The sequence below is a fragment of the Aptenodytes patagonicus genome, chromosome 2, assembly GCF_965638725.1.
Source record: "Aptenodytes patagonicus chromosome 2, bAptPat1.pri.cur, whole genome shotgun sequence".
Taxonomy (NCBI): Eukaryota; Metazoa; Chordata; class Aves; order Sphenisciformes; family Spheniscidae; genus Aptenodytes; species Aptenodytes patagonicus.
This window is the reverse complement of record NC_134950.1, coordinates 84660970-84686050: the sequence shown is the minus strand read 5'-3', so window position 1 is coordinate 84686050 and position 25081 is coordinate 84660970. Positions and strand designations below refer to the sequence as shown.

The 25081-nt window shown below is 41.7% G+C and overlaps 1 protein-coding gene across 1 annotated transcript in view; it reads left to right on the top strand.

The window, feature by feature from the left end:
* The first annotated feature begins 10159 nt into the window (after positions 1-10159).
* Positions 10160-25081, top strand: part of RETREG1 (reticulophagy regulator 1) — a 70354-nt gene continuing 55432 nt past the window's right edge. Inside the window, exon 1 of the mRNA XM_076330368.1 lies at positions 10160-10428. Within this exon, the coding sequence (XP_076186483.1) occupies positions 10160-10428 (269 nt within the window). The remainder of the gene's footprint in view (positions 10429-25081) is intronic.

Sequence of the window (25081 nt, the reverse complement as noted above, 5' to 3'; positions counted from 1 at the left end):
GAGATTGTGGAGACAGACGCTTGCAATTGGTTGATGGGACTTTCCATCTACCCCTGTTTCTTTCAAACTACTCAGTTATTAATGTTAAGTTAAATCACAAGCAAACATCTAATAAAGTTTAATCTTGAAGGATTCCACTATCTCCCACAACACATCAAAACAGACACAAGGCCTTTGGTGCAACACATCAAAAACTATGCATGCTACAACAGTCATGGGAAGCAAGCAGAAGAGGGCAGCAGCAGTCCAAAGAACTGAACTATACCGAGAGCGGTTCCATCTGTAGTATAATTTTACCTGGTCTTTATCAAAAGACAACAGGCTGGGGGAGGAGAAGGAAGATGGAGTCCTCTCGTCATTCCTGCTGTCCACCAGATGTGTGATTAGGGCAAGCAACAGCTACTCGGGCTGCTTCTCAGACATGCCAACACCCCCATCCATCTACAGCTTTGGCCAATCATAAAGTGAAAAATACATTAAGAAAAGAGTTAAATTTCAAAGTCCAAAGTTGCAAGTTTCTAACCGAACAGTCACTCCTTTTTATTGATACACCGGGGAGGGGGGGCACTGCTTTGTTTAATTCCGCTTACTTGCCCACATTACCCTGCTCAGAAGGCTGTTCTTGAACTTCTCTGCAGATATTTTTCCAAAATTTCTTGTCTAAAGTTGATTCATGACCAAATTATTTGTTCCTGTTCCAGCACAATCTTTTGATTTTAATAATTTTTCCTCCATGTATATATTTTTACCCACTCCTCCCTTCCAATACATTTTATATGTAGTAGTTGCATCATCTTCCAGCCTTCGTTTTGCAAGACTACTCAAACTAAAACTTTTTTTAAAAATAAACTTTTCTCAAAAGCAAGTTTTCCATTCTCCTTAATCAGCCTCATAGCATCTTTCAGCATTTATTACAGTTCTTTGAAAGCAAAGGAGGTGGGAATGGTACAGTGGTCTAAACACCTTACTGTTGCTTTATAACAACAGTACTAGTACTCTCATCTACTGAAAGTACTGTACCTGTATCTCACAATCCCACTAGTCCTGTTCATAGTGACATCCCTTTAATTCTGCATGGGAATTCTAGACTGATAAAGATGAAAGGTGGGACAAAGGGCCAAATTTAATCAACTGACATGACTTCAACTAATCCTTGAAATTAGTTCCCAAGTATGAGATTTTTCATTCTATGTTGTTATATCTCATTTCTCTTACTCCTATCCATAGGAGTATCCAGTCCTTCCTTTATGATTATTCTACCTAGTTTTGCTCCATCCACATCAAAACACTGCTCTGACAATCATGCCGCTAATGAAAACATTTCAAAGGATCTCCAACCCATCCCTGGTAACTCAGTTAACTTTAGTGATTTATATTAGCAAGGTCCCTTAAAAAAAAAAAAAAATCCCACCCATTTTATTTTTGTAAGAATTCCTATCCTCTGTATCTTAAAACAGCAATTCTAATTTAGATCGCTTCCTTTTTGTTTATTTTTCCTTTGCTACTAGTCACACCCACACACACCCACACACACCCCCCTCCTTGGCAGACCTGAATCACAGTCCTGATATTTACCAACTGGCCAACAATAAGATCACAAACATCCTCTCATTTGACTGTGTCAGAATTAAAAAAGTAGATACCAGAAGTAATGTTATTTTGAAATCCCATCTTCAAGACCTCTTTTCTCTGTTATAAGGAAGGATCTTGTGTGCACTTTGGGAAATTGCATATTAAGGGGACTGTATCTGTTTTGCATTCTGAAGGACGTTTCCTTTTTTCTTATATGCCCTTTCTGATAGAAATTTTCCCTACCCATGCTACCACAGTCAATCTAGGTACAGTGCCACAATCCAGTTTTCTCTAGCTAGACATTACCTTAGCCTTCTCCTCACTAGGAGCTTATCCATTTACTAAACCCAGCATTACACCCAACTGTCCTCTCCACAGATTGCCACCAGGAATTTCTGCCTTTTACCCTCAGATGAAATTGCCTGTTTGCTACTATCCCTCGCCAGAGCACACTGATGCACCCACTGCCCTCATGCAGCCTTAGCTGTACAGACCACAAGTTGTAGCACTTTCCCTGGCAGCAGCCGGGGTGCTGTACTGGCTACTTACTCAGCAAACATACTCTTCTCTGCATTCTTAACTGCTCCCCATTTTGTGTCCCCCACACTTCTTCCCACTTGGAGAATCTTGATCTCTTGAACTACAGTTTTAAAAGAAAGCACAGCATCAGACAACAACTCTTGATAGAACAGATCACCCACATAGCCTGCTTCTAAAAAGTCAGTTCATAAAGACACAGAAGTCAATGTAATAAATGCGTCAAATTACTTTCCTCCACAGTATTTAAAGCATTGTATTGTTTTACCACAATACTAATGTTTTTGCTTAGATCACTCTCCCTACAAATAGAGCCAAAAGACTAATGTACAAGTTTCCTGATTCCTAGTGATTTTGATTCTTCCTTGCCAATGACAACTCCCGTATGAGCTTACCTGTTTCATCAATTCTAAAGATTCAATTCATCAGTTGTTAGATTCAAAAAGGTTGCTGGCCTGCTTGGCCTGCTGTCAGGCGGAGTTGGCCAAAAAGTGGAGCTAAACCTATGAAGTCATTATTGACTCTCTAGCACATACATTCAAACAGATAATGCTATCTAAGAGATTACAATAATTAGGTCCAAAATTAGATCAATGAAAATCAATTATTATTGATCTTCCACATGGCACGATTAAACAGACAAGAACAGCAACATAGTTTGCTGTTGAACACCTATAAATTGTTGTACAAATATTTTATGAGACTGCTGTACAACACGATTTCTGGGTTAAAACAACTTGTTTTAAGTGGTTTCTTAACCAGCTTTGACCACAGCTGTTGAGCCTGTCAACATAGATTTTCTTCTGCAAATTCCTTTGTCTCAGATCCTAAACAGTTACATCAGAGATATCGTCCTTTCTAATTTAAAGCTGACCTGTCTTTATTATCCATTTAATGCCACACCAGATCAGAAATTTATATTGTTATACTAGCTCAATTCTATAAAGCCTGGATTCAGAAAAGAACAATGCTGCATTTGAGAATGGAACATTTACTACTGTTCTCACACACATTAACCATACAAAAAGGAATATCTGATGCAGGGGTATCAGAGCATCCTGATGATGATCTGTATGACAGAAAACTAAAACAGAACAATAAGCATGATTCTTCCATACATTACTTCATTGTTGGGTTCTACTCTTAAAGCTTTGAGTTCACAGGCGTTAAGAAGAAGCATAACCTAGCAGAGAGGGAAAAAAACCCCGAATATTAACATTCCTCGATAAGAAGCAGCATCAACATTTTGTCACTCTTTCCTTACATTTTTTCATCTTGTACCACCTGACAGTTTTAGCTTACAAGGCCAATAGGTCCCATGAATTCCAGCTGCCCAACAGATAAACATTTCAGTGTAACATATGAGCATTTTGAAAAGTCCAAGTTGGGAAACTTTTTTTTTTTGCTTAGCATGCTGTGCTCATTAATGTATTTTTCCTCTGAATATACATCTTTGCAGACCCAGTATTAAAAGCACCAAGTTTTAATTTTGTCCTACCAACTAATATAATCTACCACAATCCAGCATAATTATGTACATGCTAAGCAGTCTCATAACCTCAGGCAACTAAGTATTCCATTTTAAGGTCACTTACAAGCTTTTGCAAGCACAGACCTTTCTTAAGATTTGTTTCATAAATCAACCACAGTTCTGATTTGTAAATTACAAGTTCTCATGGTTTTTTCACTATTTATATTGGGAAAGTACCTGGGAATTGTGTCTGAAATTGCACCCTCCTTAGGCTTGGCACTGCACAAACACATATGAGGTCACCCCCATCCGTAAAGACTTCAATCAAAGAGAGAAGACAAAGAGCAGGTCAGGAAGATACAAGGAGTATTAAGCGTATCAGGAAAACACAAGCAATCTTCCCCCTCTCACATAGCAGGACAGTGGGAACACTGAAGGAGAACGCAGGTCTCTTCACTCTCGGCCAGTGCTCTATTTTCCAGATTAGTGTAACTTTAAAAAGCCAGCAGAGGCAGTGCAAGCATTCTAAACAGCATCATCCTGCTGATGACAAGGTGTTAAGTTTTTTTTTTTTTTAATTAAGTTCTCCCATAAATTGTCCTTCCTTTTTAGTTAAAAAAAAAGGAAAACACAAATTTATGAACACATGAGAAGTAAAAATAAAGAGACAATAAGAAAAAACAACACACAATCCTCATACAGTACCAAACAAGACCTTAGTGACTAAAGTTCTTTTTGTAAAATGTAATTTGGGACGAGATGTACTTTTCTGGATTTGACTCACAAAACTTAAAAATACGTTCCATTTTGCTATCCTATGCTTACTTCAAAAAGGTAAAAAAAAAGAAGCAAGAAGCAAGGCTGATGGCTGAGAGAAACAGCAGAGGGCAGCCTCTAAAGTAAAGTGTTTCTGGATTGATGTTCCCTCAGACTAACTGGCAATGATGCCTCTGAATTTCCCTCCATTTCCTTTAACTACAATTAGTTACTTAGTTGCAACAACCCACCTGGCTGTACTGAAGCCCAAAACCTGGAATATTAAACTGAACGCTATGTTTTTGAAGCATGTGGCAGGGGACGAGAGTAGAATAGGACTGTTAGTGCCTGCCATTTTAACTGGTACACAAACTTGTATGTAAAATACTTTAAAAGGTATGTCACAGTCCTAATTGCATTTTGCATAACATAGGACAATACTTAACACATTCCTGCTCCATAGTTTAAGATGATGATATATTACAGTTAAATAAAAGAATAAACAGTTTGGGATGTAGTTTCAACAATGCTCCACAATAGAGACGAGACCTTTTGGATGCTGAAAGACTAAAAGAGGGTGTGTATCCAAGGAGAAAACTGTTTGCCAATTATTAATTGGAAAGTTATTCTACACTTAAACAGTAACTATAAAAGATATCAGCGTTTGGTAAAGAGACCTGTGAGAAAGTCCACAAAAGCATGCATGAGGCTTCAAGCAGAAATAGGATTAAGGAAAGGTATGTATGTCACTTATGACACCGGTCTTTAAAGAGTTTGGGGGCTCTAGGCAACTAAAGGCTTTAAATGTTAATTAGTAAATATTATAATAAAGAATACAATTAGTGGACACCTGGAGAAATATGATCTACTGGGGAGAAGCAGCACAGGTTCTGTAAAATAAAGCTCTGCCCTAGAAATTTGCTGAAGTTCTTTGACAGGCTCAGTGACCTCTGAATGGGGGCAATTTGGTTTACCTGGATTTCCAAAAGGCTTCTGGCAAAATTCACCACCTCAGGTTTTTAAGGAAGCTATGTAGCCACATAAGAAGGGAAGTCCTGATGTGGAGAAATAATTGGCTAGAAGATAGGGAACAGACAATAAGAGCAAATGGTCCATTCTCAACAAAGGAAGGAAACCACCGCTGAAGTTCTGCAGGAGCTCTGTGCTCTTCAACTACTCAATAGTGAACTGGAAAAACAACGAACAGCAAGCTCAAAGTTAGTGATGACATCAAGTTATTCAGGAAAGTGAGGACAAGGGCAGACTAAAGAACTGCATGACTTTAGGAAACTGAACAGCTGTCCAATAAAATGGCAGAATAAATTCCAAGTAGATAAAGTGAGGCAGGTGCGGTGGAAGGGGGAAACTCAATCCCAGATTTAACTGTACAACAACAAGCGCTGAACTGATCATTATCACTAAGGGACAACATCGTGAAGTTTTAATAGTTCTGGGAAAATATCAGTTCAATGTTTTTCACCAGTTGGGGGGAAGGAAAAAGGGAAAAAGGGAAAAAGGGAAAAAGGGAAAAAGGGAAAAAGGGAAAAAGGGAAAAAGGGAAAAAGGGAAAAAGGGAAAAAGGATTAGAAATTACTACAAAAGGCATAAAGCAAACCACAGAGCATTGTTATGAAACTATTTAATTCCGTGGCCTACTCCCACTTTGAATGCAGCGATGATATGACTAGAACTGCACAAGAACGTTATCTTAAAACTGGAAAAGGCTCAGGGATGGAGAGCAAGGATGATCAAAGTCACAAAACTGCTACCACATGAAGAATGACTAAGACGAGACTCTTCAGCCTCAAAGCAGAGACAAGTTACGAAGTGCCATGGGGATGACTGGACACAGAGTCAATAATCATGCACTAACTGTGGGTCATTAGCAGGACAAGGGAAGTGATTCTTCCCCTCCTACCATTTGTAAGACCACATATGGAATACTTTGTCCAGTTTTGGGAAACCCAATACAAGACACACGCTGACATACTGGAAGGAGTCCAGAGGGCCCCTGGAAGGTCAGTGGCACACAGCACATGATGTAGAAAGAGAGGCTGAGAGCTGGGTTCGCTCACTCTGGAGGATGGAAGGTTAATGGGGATCTACTTGCTACGTACTTACTGTGTGGTTATAGAGCAGACAGGGCCAGACTCCTCCCCTATGAGGTGCAGACCAAACAAATTAGAGGAAATGGGCAAAACTTGCAGAACAATAAATTTTTAGTAGATAATAAGAAAATATTCTTCACAATTAACGTGGTCAAACATTGGAACAGGTTGCCCAGAGCGTGCTGTAGAATCTCCAGTCCTCAGAGACGCCCACAACTAAACTGGGCAGGACACGGAGCAACCTGTCATAGCCAACTACCAAGGTGCTTTGAGTGAGCGTGTATGTGGGGAGAAAGGTCAGACCAAATGTCTTCCAGACGTTCCTTCCAAACTAACTTATTCTGTGATCCTGTGATGAAATGAAGCAAATGGAAAAAAGTTTAAAAATAAAAAAGAAGAAAAATCATACCATTTTGAGCTGGAATCCTCAATTGAATTCTACAATGTTACTCTATGCTGACATCTGAATTTTCAAACCTATTTCAGAAGTATTAGAATGCTTTGATATTTGTAAGCTCCTTTGATACAACCACTTAGAAAGCTTTCTCCTCAGTTTTCATCCATCATTTACATTGTAGTCCCTGACACCAGAACTGCAGTCCCTAACCTAATTCCATGCATTACACCTCACACATGCAACCATGCACTGGGTGATAGTCCTAGTTTTTCCCAGCTAAAATTCACAGACTGCGCACAAACCTTTTAAACCCCAGCAGGCAAAACATCAAAATACAGAAAGATCAAAGCCAGAGATCGTATTTACTACTATTTTTTCTGAAAAAGACATCTAAACTTTCAATGGCTGGGAATGAATGATCCATCTCTTCTCTCACACTGATGTCTATACCAGAGTGCTTTCAGTAAGCTCATTCACACAAACCCAACCCAATAACTATCCACAGTGAAAAAGAAGCGCTGCTGTCCATCAATATGCAAAGCATTTTTTCCATTAGCTAAATTACAAAACCTATTCTGGAAGAACTCTTCACTGATTTCTACTCATTGTATAGGTCAGGAAAGCAGAGGCCAGTAATCTAGAATGTGTGCAAGTTTAATCAAAATCGGAAAGTTCCCACATCTGTGGTCTACCCTGCCCACTGAAACCCCACCTCATCCTCCCCTCCCAGATTCCATCCCCCCTTTTCTGAGGAGAGGGAGGATTCTTGACCTCCTATGACTGAAGGGAGTACAGTATAGAGTATAAATTATGGGGGAGTGGGAGGGGGCATACAATCATACTCCAATGTTTAAAAAAAAAAAAAAAGTGGAAGATTGGTAAGGGTGGATCGCCTAAAACCTGCCATGGTTTTAATCCTTAGGGCCACAAGATTATATTGCCATTATCCACGTTTCACCAGCTCAGTACAAATCAAGACCTAATATTGGTTAAACCCAGATTTAAACATTTTAACCCCCATGTGCTTTCTGGAGCTAACTATCCCATGGTCACTTTAAAAGCGCATGAGGAACACCTGACTTCTTTCCAGGCTTATCTAGTAACTGCCTGGAGTTAGCTAGACTTAGATGCTGGACAGGACAGCCCACATTACTGAAATAACTGAATGCTAGCAAGGGAGAGCAGGCTGCCGCTGGCTAAGCTGGGGATGGTTTTGGCAGGTTACAGACAGCGTTCACTAGAACAGCAGCTTGGCATAGATAACACAGCATCCTACAATGGCCTGAAAAAAGTACAGGAGAAACCCCCCTATTTGTGCTCCTCTCCTTACCTCTTTTTCCTTGTGAGAAGACCGTATTTTTACTCCCATGGTAAGATTCCCACTCCCAAAAACAGGGAATCAACATCTGTAGGCAACCACTGCACACACCCGAGAGCGGCGTCAGATGCTCAAGCGACACCAGGAGGAGTGCCCAGTAACTGTAAGCAGCTGCTTGCACACCTATGAGACAGCTGCCTGTTTTCCAGCATGGGAAGCCCTGTTTTGGCCAAGTCTTTTTAGGGCAAAGTTTTATCTATCAGCATAAAACTGAAGCAAAAGAACAAGGTGTTTCTCCAGCCTCGCTGCAACTACTTCCCAGAGCCTTTCTTTCCCATCCATGTGTTTTGGGTTACTAGGGAAGCCTGTCTCTTTCCTTTTGCTCTCTGAGACCTTTGTAGACAACACCTAATCAATCACTTTTTAGCTGGGCTAATTATTCAGGCACATCTGCCCGGCCCCAGGTTCTCAGAGGTGCGAGCACAGTACTGTAACAAATTAGCATAAAACTAACATGTCCTTTAGAAAAAAATTGCTTGTGTAGAATAATACTCTGTATGTTTCCCCTTGGGTGCAATTCATGTACTACATAGAGTATGTGGAATCGGAGAAGTAACATAACTCCTTCCCAAGGTCATCTGGTCAAAATACATAGCAGATTTGCAACCCACAGTTAATGGTGCAACTTAATTAATTTTGTGATCTTATTTTGTCTTCTTTTACCTCCAAGAGAAAAAGGCATGTTGATCTTGAAGCGAGTACAACTCCTTTTCCTGGGGGCGGGGGGGGAAGGCAGAGGGGGAATCAAGCTAACAGGGGGTACTCAATTAAGCTAGAAACAGATGTTAACTCCCAATCCAAAATTTTTCTTCTATTTTTGTTACTTTTCTCTTGCAATAGAAATTATTTAATTTTATGCAGTTTACGCTGAGAGACATGTTGATTCCAATTTTTAGCTGTTTCTGTTCAGCGACAGGTGCTCGAGTGATGTTTCTCACAAGGCATGCTCTCCAGAATTCAGCTCCCCAGTAATCACCTTAGCTATGATGCACATCATCACCCTAAAGACTGTGTCAAGCTTCCATCTTGAGCCTCAGGCTGGCCAGATATTTAGTAGTACAGGTGACAGGGCAACACGGTGTGGGTTTTCAAGTAAGTTTCTTGGATACTTAAGATGCAGATGGAAGCCACCAAACTCCTGTAGCCTCCCTCGTGGTCTCAGAAGTTCCCAGCACTGTGACAACAACCATTTACCTCCACTCTTGGGAGGCTTTTGGAGATTGTTGCTTGGCTGTGGGATATAAAGGAGGAGGAGATGAAGAGGGAGTCTCAGTAGTAACATCTTCCGGTAGGTTTCACAGAATCACCGCACCATTTCCTGAATCAAGAAGGCAACCGGTTCCCTAGCTTTCCCCAGGAGGGAACAGAAACCCTCGACACTTTTACCTGGTCACTTCTGCAACCCGGGTGAACACCTACGAGCCCTCCACTCACCAGAAGACACGGGCAGCTTGGAGCACCCTCCCTATACAGACGGGACACCAGCGGCGGGGGGCGAGGGGGGAGGCAGCCGGCACACCCGCCCGGGTGACGCGGCCCGGCCCTAACGGCCGGGTAACGGGCAGGCGGCCGAGCACGCCTACCCCCCCGCGCGCACACCACCGACCGCCACCACCACCGGCTGTCACCACCCCCCCCCGCCTCTCGCCCCTCCCCCGCCCACGAGGCACCGCCTCCCCGGCACCTGTCACGCGCACGCGCAACCCCTCGTGACACCTGCCTGGAGGGCGGTTCCCCCCTCTCCCCAGTGTCTGGTGCGCGGTTTGCGGTGACGTCACCGGCGCCGGTGGGGGGGGGTAGGGGGTGCGGGGGTAACGGCTGAGCTCCGCGCCCCGCCCCTGCCCCGCCTCCCGCCAGCCCGGCCCGGCCCGGCCCGGCCCGGCCCAGCCCAGCCCAGCTCCGCCCGCCCGAGCGGCAGCCCGGCTGCCGACAACCGAGCCATGGCGAGCGCGGCGCCCGCGCAGCCCCGCGAGCCGGAGGCGGGCGGGGAGCGTGGCGGCGGGCGGGAGCGGCCGGAGGCCCTCGAGGAGCGGGGCGCGGCGGCGGCCGGGGATGCGGAGCCGGCGGAGGTGTCAGGCGGGGCCGGGGCGGCGGCGGCGCTGCTGGGGGAGACGGGGCTGGCGGTGGGCTGCTGCATCGCGGCGGCGCTGAGCTGGGAGAGGCCCCTCCACAGCCTGGGCGGCTTCGTCTGCGCCAACCTGCTCTTCTGGTGAGCGAGCCTGGCCGGGGTGGGGGCCGGGGTCGGGGTCGGGACCGCCCCCCCCGGGAGAGTAAAGCCCCTGCCCGCCGCCGCCCCGCCCGGCGACGGGCGCCTCCTCCCCTCACCCTGCGCTTCGCTCGTCCCCCGGGAGGGGCGTTTGCCTTGCTCCCCGCTTCCCCGACCCGTCCCCTGACCGCCCTCTCAGGGGGGCTGACCCAGTCCCCCTAGGGGAAGGTCTTGCTTTCCTCTTCACCTGCGCCATCTCTTCCCCTGCCCCCGGCAGCCGCTCTGGGGCAGGGTACGGCCCTTAGGTTGTGTGCATCTGCTTCATCGGGTTCTTTCACCCTCTATGTCCGCTTTCTGCCTCCCCTTCCCCCCTATTTCATTCAGTAGCGAGGAGCCTCGGATCAGAGCTGACCTGAGCGGCTGCGGCACACCCCGCTGAGAAGTTGCATTTCTTGCAGTTGAGATGAGCCATGGGCCTGCGTTTCTGTGCAGAGTTTTGAAACCTCATGAAATCGGGCCTCGAGCCCGTAGTTAGCGCTGCGCTGCTGCCGTGGTCCATTACTTCAGAGTTCATTTTGCGTGTGCGTGTGTTTCCAAATTGGTGGCCTAGTTAGTGGAGGCTGTGTGGAGTGGGGACAGTGGGAATGTTACTGCAGTGCACCAGTTCTCTTTTTGACTAAGCTTTTTCCAGTCAGATACAGTTTTCTTGAATAAAACTCAGAAATTAACATAGGGACGTGTTCATTGTTGTGTTTGTAACAACTCTTCTGTTTATTTCTGTAGGAAAAACTTGTCTTTCTATGTGAAACTTCTTCAGGACTTTCCCCTGATCTTAGATTTGGGCCATGCCTACGTTCTTTGTTTTCTGATCTAAAATGCTGCTGTATGCCTGCTTGCTCATGTAGAGCGATTTATGTGTTAGGGCTCTGTCTAATAATACTGTTGAGACTCTTAAGACTGAATTGTGTTTCCCCTCCTGTGACTTGCACTGCCTTCTTTCCTCTTAACGGGAATGCGAGGCAAACAAAGAGGTGGATTAATTGCAAACTCCACTTAGTTCTTTATAACCCTAACAGCGTGATGTTTAAACATGAGATCCAAGTCATGGAAAGAGAACTTTCTGAAGCTTTGCGTTGCACAAGAAAATATCTCTGCGCAAATATTTTCAAAATCATTTTATCCTCTTTAATCCCAGGAGCAGTGTGTGTGATGTCTAATTTAGGTTGACTTTTATTATCCATCTTACTTTTAGGTATCCTTGGTAAATCCTTTCATTGAGAAAGTTACATGGTTTTGCTGTCATTTTGTGCATACTTCAGAGATCATCTGTTCTTTCAGCGATTTGCAAGGGTCATAATGCTTTATGTTTCTTTGTGACGTGGCTCTGATAAAATTTTCAAGGACAGCATCTGACAATACATTTCTGTGTCTCAAGGAATAGTAGCTGCTGGGCAACCTGTTTGCTACGCTTTTGTCCAACTTTGATCATAAGCAAGATATATAGTGCATGCCTTATGTAATGCCTATAGAAAATCTCCTTTGGTAGTCTTATTGGCAACTTGTTATATGACCAGTATTTGAAGTTATTTTATCAAAATTTATAGTTCACTCTACTTTCTTACTGTCAAGATGAGTCAGAATGGCAAAAGTTAGGGCAAGGATTGCTTTTATTTTGGTGGTATTGTTGCACCTCAGCAGGAAGCTCGCTATTCTAGTGCCAGGGAGATTTGAGAGGTGGAGACAAACTAGGAAATGGGTAGGAGCAGGTATGACGGCCAGTAAACCTCTGTGGTTTGAGACTGAAGAACATCAGGAAAGATCTTGTTAGCAAACCTATGAAATCTGACACTTTGAAAATGAAACAGTCGTTTAAATCTAGTTTCACATTTCCCTGCTTTGGTGTTGGCATCGTGAGTGTTTGCAGCACAGTGTGTTTGCTGCTTCTCCTTTTCTTGTTTGAGATCCAGCTGGTCAGCCTGGTTTGTGATGACTCAGCCAGTCGCTACTGATTCAGGACTGGGAACGAGACTTCACCCCTGCTGCCTGTGAAGTCTCTCCTAACAGGGCTTTGTGCTGGCCAGAGCCTAGGTTGAAGAAACATTTCCTCGTTACTGCTTCATGTGCCTCATCTTTCTTCGTCGTGTGCCTGCAAGTATTCCTACCCCCATGCAGAGGTAGTTGCACTCCCAGTGTGTTGGGCCTCTAATCTCAGTAGTTCTCAAAGTTGAGAAGTCTGTATTGCTGGGTGGGAGACTTCTCTCACTGTATCAGCAATAGTGTTGGTGGAAGAGGGAGGAAAGGGAGGTGAAGTTCAATTTTGCAGTTTTCCAAATGTTGGAAGAGCAGTGATAGTTCCTTCCTCCCATCCCTTTAATTTTGGTGGGACTGTTTTCCCTCACGGTTAGTTTAGTTCTTCTGTGTATGCCATTCAAAACACTTCATGTGTAAACTGTTGCAGTCGGAGCTGCTGAGGGTCAACTATTTCTCTGATGTCCTGTTGCGAAATCTTTTTTTTTTTTCCCATATATTTGATTGTAATCTCTTTCCCACTAAAAATCTTTTAACCGTGGTACTGTGTATAAATGCATTTTCGATGTTTACTACTGAAATAATTGTAGGTACAAGAAATTTACTAATTTAATTTCATTCTCGTTTCCTTCATTTTTTGAATGTTCCTAACAAATCATCATGGACTCTTCAACAAGGCTTAAAGCAACTAGTTCTTGATCGTGACTTCAGGACCTTCTTAGACTAGGCAATACTGTACCATTTTTCAGTTTCCTTGGATTTCTAACATAAAGGCTGCACTAAAGTTCAGACCCTGCAAAAGCTGACCTGATATATACTGACAGATTTAGTGAACTAACGTTTCATAAAATTTTCTCAAAAATGAATGAAACAAGGCTGGCAGGTAAAGTAAAAAGAAATCTGGTTATTGAAAAAGCATTTGTCACTTATCACTGCCGTTATTTATTTACCATGAAAGCTTTTAAGCCCCCCACCCAAATGACCCCAGTTGAAAATCTTTAAAATGAACAAGGGTTAAATATATATTATTTAGCACCTAATCGTCTGAAATGTGATATGGATTCTACTTTTCCGCTGTAGATAGTTTACAAACTGAAGTCAAAATACCACATGAGGAAAAAAGATTTTTTTTTTTTTTTCTTCCTCTATTTTACATGCATAGTACTGAAAAAGTGAGTGATTTGCCCAAGAGCAGAGAAACTGTGCTGGTGCCAGAAGTTTAGTCTAGGTATTCTAAGCTTTAGGCTGCTGACTGATAACTTTCAATCTTAGGTTTAATCTTAGACAAATATTAACGGTCAATCCTAGATTTTAAGCTAGTATTCTAGCCTAATTACTACTTCATGCGTGTGTGTGTATGGGGTAGGGGGGATAGTGGCAGCTTTTCATTTTTGTTCTCCCAATCTGTCATCTTAAATATTTCTATGAGGTCAGGGGGACAAGTTTATTTTTAGTAATTCTGTGCTGTTATTTGTCTTTTGCAGTTTGCAGATATTTGTTTCAAATATATGTTTTATATTTGCAGATACATGTTTCAAACATAATACGTTAATGTGTGCAAGGTCATCCTCAGATGCACCAGTTGCATCTATTCACCAATTGCCCAAATGACTGATTTCCATAGGGTTTCTTGGGAAGAGAGGCAGTAGAAAGACTAAGATGTAATACATCTTTTCTCTGTTTCTGTCTCCTTGTCGAACGAATTTATTGCGTTACCCTGTTTGCTGTTCTCACTGCTAGCCCAAATCCAGATTTTTCTTTGAGGATTTTTATATGCTTTCTGATATACAAATTTGTATGTTACTGCAGGTCTGTTGTTAACAATGTTATATGATGTTATCGTACTGGATGAACAAATTAACTGACTAACTGTGTAAAAGGCAGGTATCATTCCTTGATTTAGACAGGTATGCTGGCCAAATTTACCATTAAAAATGGTGTCTTTTGTCACCATCCATACTCAGATTTTGTTTTGTTCTGTTCTGTTTGGTCTTGGACCTAATGAATATTTTCTTTTTCGTATGGGAGAATTAATTAATCAAGAGAGGAAACAGTATTTCTTATATCTGAACTGGCTGTGTGCATTGCATCAGGTAAAGACTGTGGTAGGAAGGTTATTCCAGATATAAAATCTAATTGCTATTTAAATGTTAGTAACAAAAACGCATTCAGAGTTTAGAGGTTTGGTGTGTTTTGTTTAAACTATCCAATTCACTTTAAGATTTGTTATTAAAGTGTTTCTTACTTGAAATTTCTGCTTGGCAATGATAATGCTTACCATGGAGAGATCTCAAAGTATTTTTCGTTGATTAATTTATTCTTTTGATGTAAGAAAATAGTACTGGGCTAAGCATTTCTTTCAGGTGTTTGCACACAAACTGTAAATGGTGTCACTACTATATCTTGATGGATAGTTTGCCTATAAAGCAAGGTTTCTGCACGTTTAGAGCAGTGTGCCTATGCAGTGTATACCTGCATTTGGATTTTTATTCTTGTGGTGGGTTGACCCTGGCTGGATGCCAGATGCCCACCAAAGCTGCTCTATTACTCCGCTCCTCAGCAGGACAGGGGAGAGAAAATACAATGAAAGGCTCGTGGGTTGAAGTAAGGACAGGGAGAGATCACTCACCAATTACCGTCACAGGCAAAACAGACTCGACTTGGGGAAAATTAATCTAATTTATTGCCAATCAAATCAGAGTAGGGTAATGAGAAATAAAACCAAATCTTAAAACACCTTCCCCAACCTCTCCCTTCTTCCCAGGCTTTACTTTACTCCTCATTTCTCTACCTCCTCCCCACAGCAGCGCAGGGGGATGGGGAATGGGGGTTGAGGTCAGTTCATCACAGCTTGTCTCTGCCGCTCCTTCCTCCTCAGGGGGAGGACTACTCACTCTTCCCCTGCTCCAGTGTGGGGTCCCTCCCACAGGAGACAGTCCTCCACGAACTTCTCCAATGTGAGTCCTTCCCACGGGCTGCAGTTCTTCACAAACTGCTCCAGCGTGGGTCCCTTCCACAGGGTGCAGTCCTTCAGGAACAGACTGCTCCAGCGTGGGTCCCTTCCACGGGGTGCAGTCCTTCAGGAACAGACTGCTCCAGTGTGGGTCCCCCGCTTGTGACCCCCCTGGGGTCACAAGTCCTGCCAGCAAACCTACTCCAGTGTGGGCTCCTCTCTCCGTGGGTCCACAGGCCCTGCCAGGAGCCTGCTCCAGCACGGGCTTCCCACGGGGTCACAGCCTCCTTCGGGCACGTCCACCTGCTCCAGCGCAGGGTCCTCCACGGGCTGCAGGTGGATATCTGCTCCACCGTGGACTTCCATGGGCTGCAGGGGGACAGCCTGCCTCACCATGGTCTTCACCAAGGGCTGCAGGGGAATCTCTGCTCCGGTGCCTGGAGCACCTCCTCCCCCTCCTTCTTCACTGAGCTTGGTGTCTGCAGAGTTGTTTCTCTCACAGATTCTCACTCCTCTCCTCTGCTGCTGGTGTTGCACAGTTTTCCCCCCACCTTCTTAAATATGTTATCCCAGGGGCGCTACCACCGTCGCTGATGGGCTCGGCCTCGGCCAGCAGCGGGTCTGTCTTGGAGCCGGCTGGCATTGGCTCTATCGGACACAGGGGAAGCTTCTAGCAGCTTCTCACAGAAGCCACCCCTGTAGCTCCCCCGCTGCCAAAATCTTGCCATGCAAACCCAATACAGTTCTTTGTTACGAGAAAGAAACTGACCTATTAGACATGCAGCAGGCACATTCGTATAGCTGTTTATAACTCTATATATGTTTGGTATGGCTATGTCATTATGTTCCATTTCGAGTGTTTGAGAAAGGGGACTGTAAATTTCCGCCTACTATCAACATTGACCGTGAGTACCGCTGGAAATGGAGTCCTCGGGGAACTGCTCAGTCAAACAGGGCATCTTAGTGAACGTGGCATCCTGAACGTCAGGAAGTCCATTGCTTACAAAATGTTACGTTCTTCTTGGCCTTGTCTGTATTAGGTGGTCTTCTTATGCTAGTGATCTTATTCCTAGAAGGCTGGTGTGGTGATCACTAGTGTTTTTCGGTCAGTGTAGCAGTACTGCCGGGGGTTGTGAGGTTGGTGGTTGTTTTTCCCCCAGCAGTTTGTGTGGTCCCTTCTTTAAGGGTGACTCACTTCGTCCTTGTACAAGGATCACGTGGCTTTTATCCATCCAAACCACTCCTCATTACCAGCATGCCACCAGATGTCATTAGTAAGAAATTCACAGAGACTGTGTATAGATTGTATTGGCTGTGTAAATTCAGCTTTTAATTTTACTTAAACAACTACGGATTTTTGATGAGTCCAGTTATTGAAATTGCAAATTGCAATATATAAATATTTTATTTCCTGTTGCTTTAATTCAGTAACTCAGCTGTTTCAGAATCCTTTTTTTTCCCGCTCTCAGACTTAAGCTTTCCCAAAACCACACTCAAATCTGAGAGCATACCGAGCAAAACTAACACAGAAAGAATTAATTCTGCCCAAATTTAAATCCTTAGGAAGAAAATTTTTCGTTCAAAATACTTGCTTTCATTTAGAATATATGTGGGAAATTCATCAGTGGCAGTGGACAGGAGGGAGATTACCAAACTAAATTGACAATTGGAATAAAAAAAAATCTGTGGAATCAAAACATAAAGAAAAATTCATGAAAATTGAGTTGGAGTAAGAAGGGGTATTGGCATTTTGAGGCCAGTTTGTAGTATGTTGGCCTTCAGATCACGATCTTAAATTTCTAATATCTCCCAAGTCAGGAGAACACATCTGTATGTTTCTGTGACAAAATGTTTTTCTTCTTATAGCAACCAGATGCTAAATGTGGTTTTGAATTTAGGAAATTTCAGTCTTCAGGTATCTTTGTTATATAGGTAATCTTAAAGCTACCTTTTTAGTCGTTTTGGGATTACATTCCCAAAATCCAAAGTATCAGGATAACACACAAGTGACTAGTTTAATATAGATTGTAATCCTGCCTCAAACCCTAATAAGAGTTTCTATCTCTTATCCCTTAAATAAAGGTAGTAGAACAGGTTATGTATTGACGTATTTCTTTTGTAGTTATAATACATTCATTATCAGAAAAGAGAAGAAAAAAATTCTGGCATAGGCAATTTTGAAATTCACTGTGCATCCACATGAATGGGTTTCTTACATGAGTGCTAGTTTGTTTCTTCTACTCTGATAGTCTTAATTTATTTAATTTGCTGCCTTTTACCAAGCTTTTGTAGCTTATTGGTATTGTGATTATTTTATTATACCCAGCTACAGTACAGTAATTTGCTGTTTGTTCTGCAAGCTTAAAAAAATGTTTGTGGTTTGTTTTGATTTTTTTCTTCCTAGAAGGTGATATTCCAAAATATGCTTTCTCAAGTAAAGCTAAAATTCCGATGACGACACAAGTTGTGATATAATTTTAGATTCTACTTGTTTTCACTCAGGCAGTTTTAAGTTTATGTTCACTTTTCCAATACGAATTACTGAAACTTTTTAAGGCTTTGGAGGTAGAAAAGTGGAACAGAAAGTTAAATTAATTTAATTTAGTTAGCAAAAAAAATTAAAGCCATTATCTCAACAGCTTTTTAGTGACAGTTCACGTCATTTTGGCTGAGAGGTCAGTTTACAGGAATGAAAATTGACATTGTTTAAGAGCCAGACAGTGTTATATAAAAACCTGGACAGTTTACAGCATTTTTCAACCGGTAAGATGAAAACAGGATCAATCAGGAAAGAAATCAAATGGGATAATTGAGAAACTGAGGGAAAGCGAGCATTAGTGAACAATTTCGGACCAAATCCAGGATGAGGACTTTGCAGAAGATGGAAATCCCGAACAAAGGAGAACAAACAAATTGCAGCACGGCTTGGATTTATTCTGTCTTGCTAAAACTTACAAATTCTGTGTCTAAAGCAATTGTCTTAAGAGAGAAACGATAGTTTCTTCATGTATTAACTCAAAATAATGAGACCTTTCAAACAGTAAGTAGAATTTTGAGAACGATGGAAGTTTTAGGGGGATATGCTATGCTCCGTGGTAGATGTTACAGGACTAATGAGAGCATTAAAGAAAAGGAGATTTAGGGCAGCATGGTAGAGGTGGATTGTTTAACATCAAACTGCTGCTACTGTATGAGAAAATGGGATTAAGATTTCTTCTGTACTTTGCCAGAGTACAGGTTAATTAAGGTCATCTGGGCATGTTTCTGCAAAAATAAAGGACGCCAGGTTATTTGATGTTATGTGTTTAATTCAAAATAATTTTAACTTCCGTGGAAATACCATCCCATGTTGTCACTGATGTAACAGTAGCATTTGATGTCATGGTAGACCCAGAAGGTATGTCATTTAGGTCACTTAAACTTCCTCCTTCTCAATTTTTTATTTTATATGCCTATCTGAATGCAATAGGTTACAGTAAAATTGATCCACAAGCCACAGATGTTGAAACATGATTCTAACTACTGCATTCCCCAAGAGGTTTCCTTGCAACCAGTGTGAAATAATTTTGCAATGCAACATTTTATTATTGACTTGATCCTATTTCCCAGACCACCAATATCCTTCCAAATTTACCAGCTTATAAGCAAATTTCTCTTTGGTGATTAAATGCAAAGCATTTTAAAGATTTTTCTAATATTTTTGCTTATTTTTGTACTCTTTTCATTTTTATTTAGACTTACTTAAAATAAGTTTAAAATGTCATTTCTTGTAGCTGGGGTAGAGAGATGTTGTGGTTTAACCCGGCTGGCAGCTAAACACCACACAGCCGTTCGCTCGCTGCCCTCTGCCCCAGTGGGATGGGGGAGAGAATCAGGGGGGAAAAAAAAAAAAAATTCATGGGTTGAGATAAAGACAGTTTAATAGGACAGAAAAGGAAGGGAAAATAATAATGATAAAAGAATATACAAAGTAAGTGATGCACAATGCAATTGCTCACCACCCACCAACCGATGCCCAGCCAGTTCCCGAGCAGCGGTCACCACCCCCCGGCCAACTCCCCTCAGTTTATGTACTGAGCATGACGTCACATGGTATGGAATGTCCCTTGGGCCAGTTTGGGTCAGCTGTCCTGGCTGTGCCCCCTCCCAGCTTCTTGTGCACCTCCAGCCTTCTCAGTCAGTAGAGCATGGGGAGCTGAAAAGTCCTTGACCAGTGTAAGCACTGCTTAGCAACAACGAAAGCATCGGTGTGTTATCAACATTGTTCTCATCCTAAATCCAAAACCCAGCACTGTACCAGCTGCCAGGAAGAAAATTAACTCTATCCCAGCCGAAACCAGGACAAGAGAATATGCAGTTTGAATTCCTATCCTGTGTGTTACTAACTTTAGTTAGAATTGTCCAGCAGTCTTAGCCTTTTGCCCTGCAACCTGTGCACAGACCTCTGAGAGAACTGCCGCTTCTACAGGTGACTGTCAAAGTTATAGTAATTTAAGTTTGTGGGAGTCTGTTTCTTACGACGAGATTTATTTATTATTCCAGAATCTTTATTCTTAGTAAGTTCTAGAAGGTTTTCCAAAAAACAGCTGTCCAGGTTTGATTTGGTCTGTGCTTTCTGGCTGAACAAATATGATCCTAATCTTTTGAATAAAGCCTGACAAATAAGCCTCTTGAATAAAAGGTTGATGACTGAGCTGTCTTTGTCTTAACAAAGAAAGAATTAAAGAAAACACTGCAAGTTTTAGAAAAATAATCATGCCTCTTCTGGTTTTTTTTTAATTTTTATGTACTTAATGGTAGAATTTTTAGTCTTCTGGGCACTATTCAACGGAAAACTCATTGCTGGTTGGCACATAAGTAACGAATCAACTGCTTTCCAGTTATTCATTCTATTCTGGTTGAAATATTTTACTAAAAATCTTAGATATCTAAGTTCTTGGATGGCATTCTTACTTAGAAAAAATTTTAAGTGAAAAAGGTTTTTCTTCCTTGTGTCTGTACAGAAGCTTACACTTTTCTCCACTAAATTAAAAGTAATTTTAAACATTTTTTCATGTACATATTTTAAGAAGCATTCTATTACAGTATTTCACATGTTTTCAGCTAAACGGATACACAGCTATTTGAGTTCAAGCTGCCAGGCACCCAAAGTGGTGGTGTGCATATTTTAAATCTGGATTAACATAAGATGTAGAGTAAATGGTTTTTTAAGTGATTTTATGCAACAAATTATGCTTTTTGTAGGTGTGAGGAGGTTTGTTAGAATTTATAAAGTCTTTGTTCATTCTAAAATTTTTGACAGCACATATGCAAATGTATTTTGTTACATGTAATATGTTTCCCTCTCTGCAACAGGGAATCTGCTGTACCACAGTTTTTGTGGTCTTTCAGACATGCAGACTGACAGTTAAATACAATATAAATATAAGAAGATTCTACCAAATTCTATTCCATAAATAGATTCTACCAAAAAAGTGTGCATAACTTGTTCTGCCTTAAGTGAGTATTTACACTTTTTGTGCAGGGATGGGGAAAGGATTTTTGCACTGTAATTCTTGAACAAGTATCTAAATGCTTTGGCTCACACCAAGATGTACTAAATGAACAACAGGAAGAATACTGGATTATTGAGTTCTGGATTTCAAATGTGTTGAATACTTGAGCATTTGGATTTTAATATTTATAGATGCTGCATTTTGACATTTACAGAAGCTTAATATGAAAATCATTTCTATCTTAAGAGCCATTCACATAGAAGTTGTAAAGTCACATATTTAATAGATGTAAAAAGCAGGTTTTGCAAACCTGCTTTGGGATGTTTTTTCAATTAGGAGAGTCACGTTACATTACTTTTAAATAAAATATAGTTGAACTTAATATATATTATTGCTTCTTGATTTACAAGATGGCAAACGGAATGGTTGAGCCAGTGATCAGTAAGAGCTTAAGCTTTCTGGTGCTGCCTTTGCAGTGTATTTCAGCAGTGTTCTTCAATTTCATGCTGTATTTAGAAGAAAACTAACCCTCCTCCCCTTCCCCAGACCTCTTGCATGAGACAGGCATCAGAATTTGTTGCAACCAGGCTGGTGCTGATCCAGTAGTAAGCATGGAAGAATGGTCTACATTCAGCTGCAAGCAGGAAACAGTTACCACCAGGAAACAATTATGACCAAATTTTTTCCTCATCTACATGCCATCACTGTAGACGTCTGTCTGAAACAGTGGTGGGCAGTTCCCTGTAGGAGCAGGAGTAGACATACCTTTAAAATTAGCAGGTAAAAAAAGGCAGACTATCCCTTGTCGTCAGCTGAGCATTCTCAAAATGCCCTAGAAATATTTGATCCGTACAGGTGAGAGCCATTCTCTAGCTGGTTTATGTCATAGCCCACGCTTGCATACAGGTACCTCATTTGGAGCTGTGGACAGTTCTCACTTCTGTTCGGTGGTGCATCATAGCTGTGTCTTACGGAACAAGACTGGTTCTGCGGGAAACTATGGCTGGAAGGTGCTTAGTGGATTTTTACCTTAGCGTTTAATGAGAAAACAAGTATGTACCAACCTATGCTATTTAAAACACTACAAAAATACTCTGAAGAGTTTGGGCTCTGGTTTTAAGACATAAATACATGTTTGTTGAGCACTGAACTAAAGTCCGCAAATCACTCATGCAGCCAATAAATGTGTCGTAATAGCTGACAGTGAAGCAAAGCTCCGTGTTCACGTCTGTGTTATTCACAGCTTTTATGTATTTGTGTGGTTATTTCTGGAATTCATCTAAGGATAGATGGTTATTAAAAGTGTACCTACTAAGGCTTTCCAGAAGTAACTAGCTCTGGCTGCTGATAATCTAAATTGTTTAATTCTTGATGAAGTATTTTCTCATGGTTTGTGTGTGCAAAGTGCAAGTCATTCATGATTCTAGAATGTGTTGTAAAAAATATACCTTCACAGCTGAAATGAAGCTTGTATCGTCAAATTGATATATTTAACTTCTAAAGCAATTTAGTAGGTCCATGCCTTCCCTGTATCTCACAAGTACAATTAAAAATAGCTTTTGCCATGCCCTGTAAGAGTTCATCATGTTTACAGACTGCAGTATTGTGTGACAATGTTTGCCTCTGAAATTTCCTAGCTGGCTTGTGCCGCTTGAATGACTCTCTATGATCAGGTTTGTGCAGTTAATTGTCCCAGGAGCTCTGCACTGGGAGGTGGCTACTTCTTGATATAAAAGATCCAATGGATGATTTGTTGTGTTAGTTAACATTTCTTGCCAGTATTGACATATGACCATCCCATACAATAAAGAGTTGGAGAAAAGACAAGGACAAGGTACCTTAGGGTACTTTTATATCTTTAGGTGATGCGATATGACATAATATCACCTCCAGGAGTAAGTAAAGGAGCTCTATAACCAGATTAGGCCTAACTATTAGTTTTAATGTGTTGCTCTTCTACTATGTACAGTCTTGCTTTTGCCATTGGGATTTCAGCTGCATTTGTTGTCCCATCTTTTCTTTCCATCTGACCTCCATGGCTATGGGAAGCTTGTCAAAGGGATATTCTTTTTTTTTATTTTTAGTCAGAGCACGATTCTTGAACTTAAACATAACATTTTAGCAAAATATGGAAGTTGCCAAAATACTGAAAAGGTTACATTTGAATTTAGCAACTTCTGAATAGGCAATAGAGATTAACGGCAATGTGTACTTATTTGTGTGACACTAAAAATAAAGAAGCATGACTTGCTAAGAGATGTTGCATTATGGGATTTAAGAAAATTATTTTGTATTCTCTAATTGTATGTAGGTAGGAAGAAATGAACGTGACTGAAGTGCTGAAGAGCAGGTAGGGTAGCTCTCAGTGGAGTTTCTGAATGGTGTACTCTTTTTTTCAGTAAATCACACTTGTATGTCATATTGTATATATGCACTATTTTAAAATTGCAATAGAAAGAGTTTACCGTTATACAGTTGAAGAATTTTGACTTTTAATTGTGGAAGTAGTCAAGTTTTGACTCTTAATGTTGCTGTTTAGAATCATTTCAGCCCAGCTGTAGTACAACCAGGCCAAGAAATAGAAACTGTTATGCCTTAAAGTTCTAAGTTCAGCACCTTACAGAAAAGGATTTGCCAGCCACTTTTAATAGACTAAAACAGTCATAGAATGAAAATATAGTTCAGGTCGGTAGGGGCCTTGGGAAGTCTCTAGTGCAACCTCCAGCTCAAAAAAGATCAGTACTTAATTCAGAACAGGTTGCTCAGGGTTTTGTCTTGACAGTCTTCAAGGATGGAAATTCCACAACCTCTGTGGGAAACCACTGCTTAATTATCCTAACAGTCAATAGTTGATCTCTCTCCTATTTCTTTTTATGATCATGGTTTCTCAATCTCCCATAGCGGAGTTCAGTAGCAGGCTTGGCTCCATCAAGCCTACATTATTCCTACATAGAAGAATGTAGGTTGGAAGGACAACAGGAGGTCAGCTAGTCTGAACTCCTCCTCAAAGTAGGTACAGTCAGATCAAGTTGCTCAGCTCCTTACCCAATCAAATTTTGGAGGTCGTACTCCGTAGTGGTCTGCCACCTGCTTACTGCTTCCAGTAGCTCTTTTACTTGGCTGCTCTGTACGTCAACCAGAGCACATCTTTCACAGGGGAGGCCACTGTTACCATCAGCCCAGGGGAGAGGCCTGAGGCATTTCTTGCATGCCCGGAAACCAGATGGCTGTATCCTACCTCTGGAGCTGTGTCTGAGTGAAGGCCTCCCATGTGCCAGGGAGGCCTGTTTCAGCCACTGCTGGGGACTGAGCCCTGTGGCACCTCATGACCATTTTTGTGCAGTCCCACACTGTCTACAGCGGAGATTCTTGCCCGCTTGTCATGCAAGCTGCCCTGGTAACTGCTGAAGTCATTATGTAAAATGCGTCGTTCTATACATTGTTTTAACCTTTGCTTTCTGAAAAAAAAACCCATATCGCTCAAAATACTGCAGAATTTCACGGGGGGACAAATCTTGTTTATATCTCTAGTAATGGTTGCTACTTCCACACCACTTGTAGAAGAAATTAAACAATTGGAAATTCAGTCTGTTTTGTTTATTGCTTAAAAAGAGAGCATAAAAGTTTGTTGAATAAGTATAGCTATTGATTCTTCTACTAAACAGAAATATTTTTGTGTAGTGTATGATGATGTCACTGTGGAGCCTTTCAGTTTTGTCAGATATGTGTGTGTGTTAGAAATACTTAAGTAAACTGTTCTTTTCCTTAAAAAAGAAGGGGGGAAAAAAAGCCCAACTCCTAATAATAAGCAAAAATACCACTGAAACTTTTTGTTAGTCTGGTTGCTATGCATCATGTTGATAATTCCTATAAGAATTTTGAATCCTGACACTGTTAGCATAGTAAGTGGTTTTCAGATCCCAGCATTTTTTGATAAGTTTATGGTAGACATGTGCAAAAAAAACCTACAAGGGGACCCTAACAGCTTTTAACCAGTAAGGGCTTCAAGGACATAGGTCTGTCTGACATGGCTCACAAACAGTTTTGCTGATCTGTACTGCTGGAGCACCTGAGGGCTGACACACTGGCTGTGAATGAGTTCATAAGAGATGGTCTTTCTTGCAAACAGCACAGGGTAAATAAACAGTACTGAAGCAGGGAAGGAAGGAGTGTGGCAGCT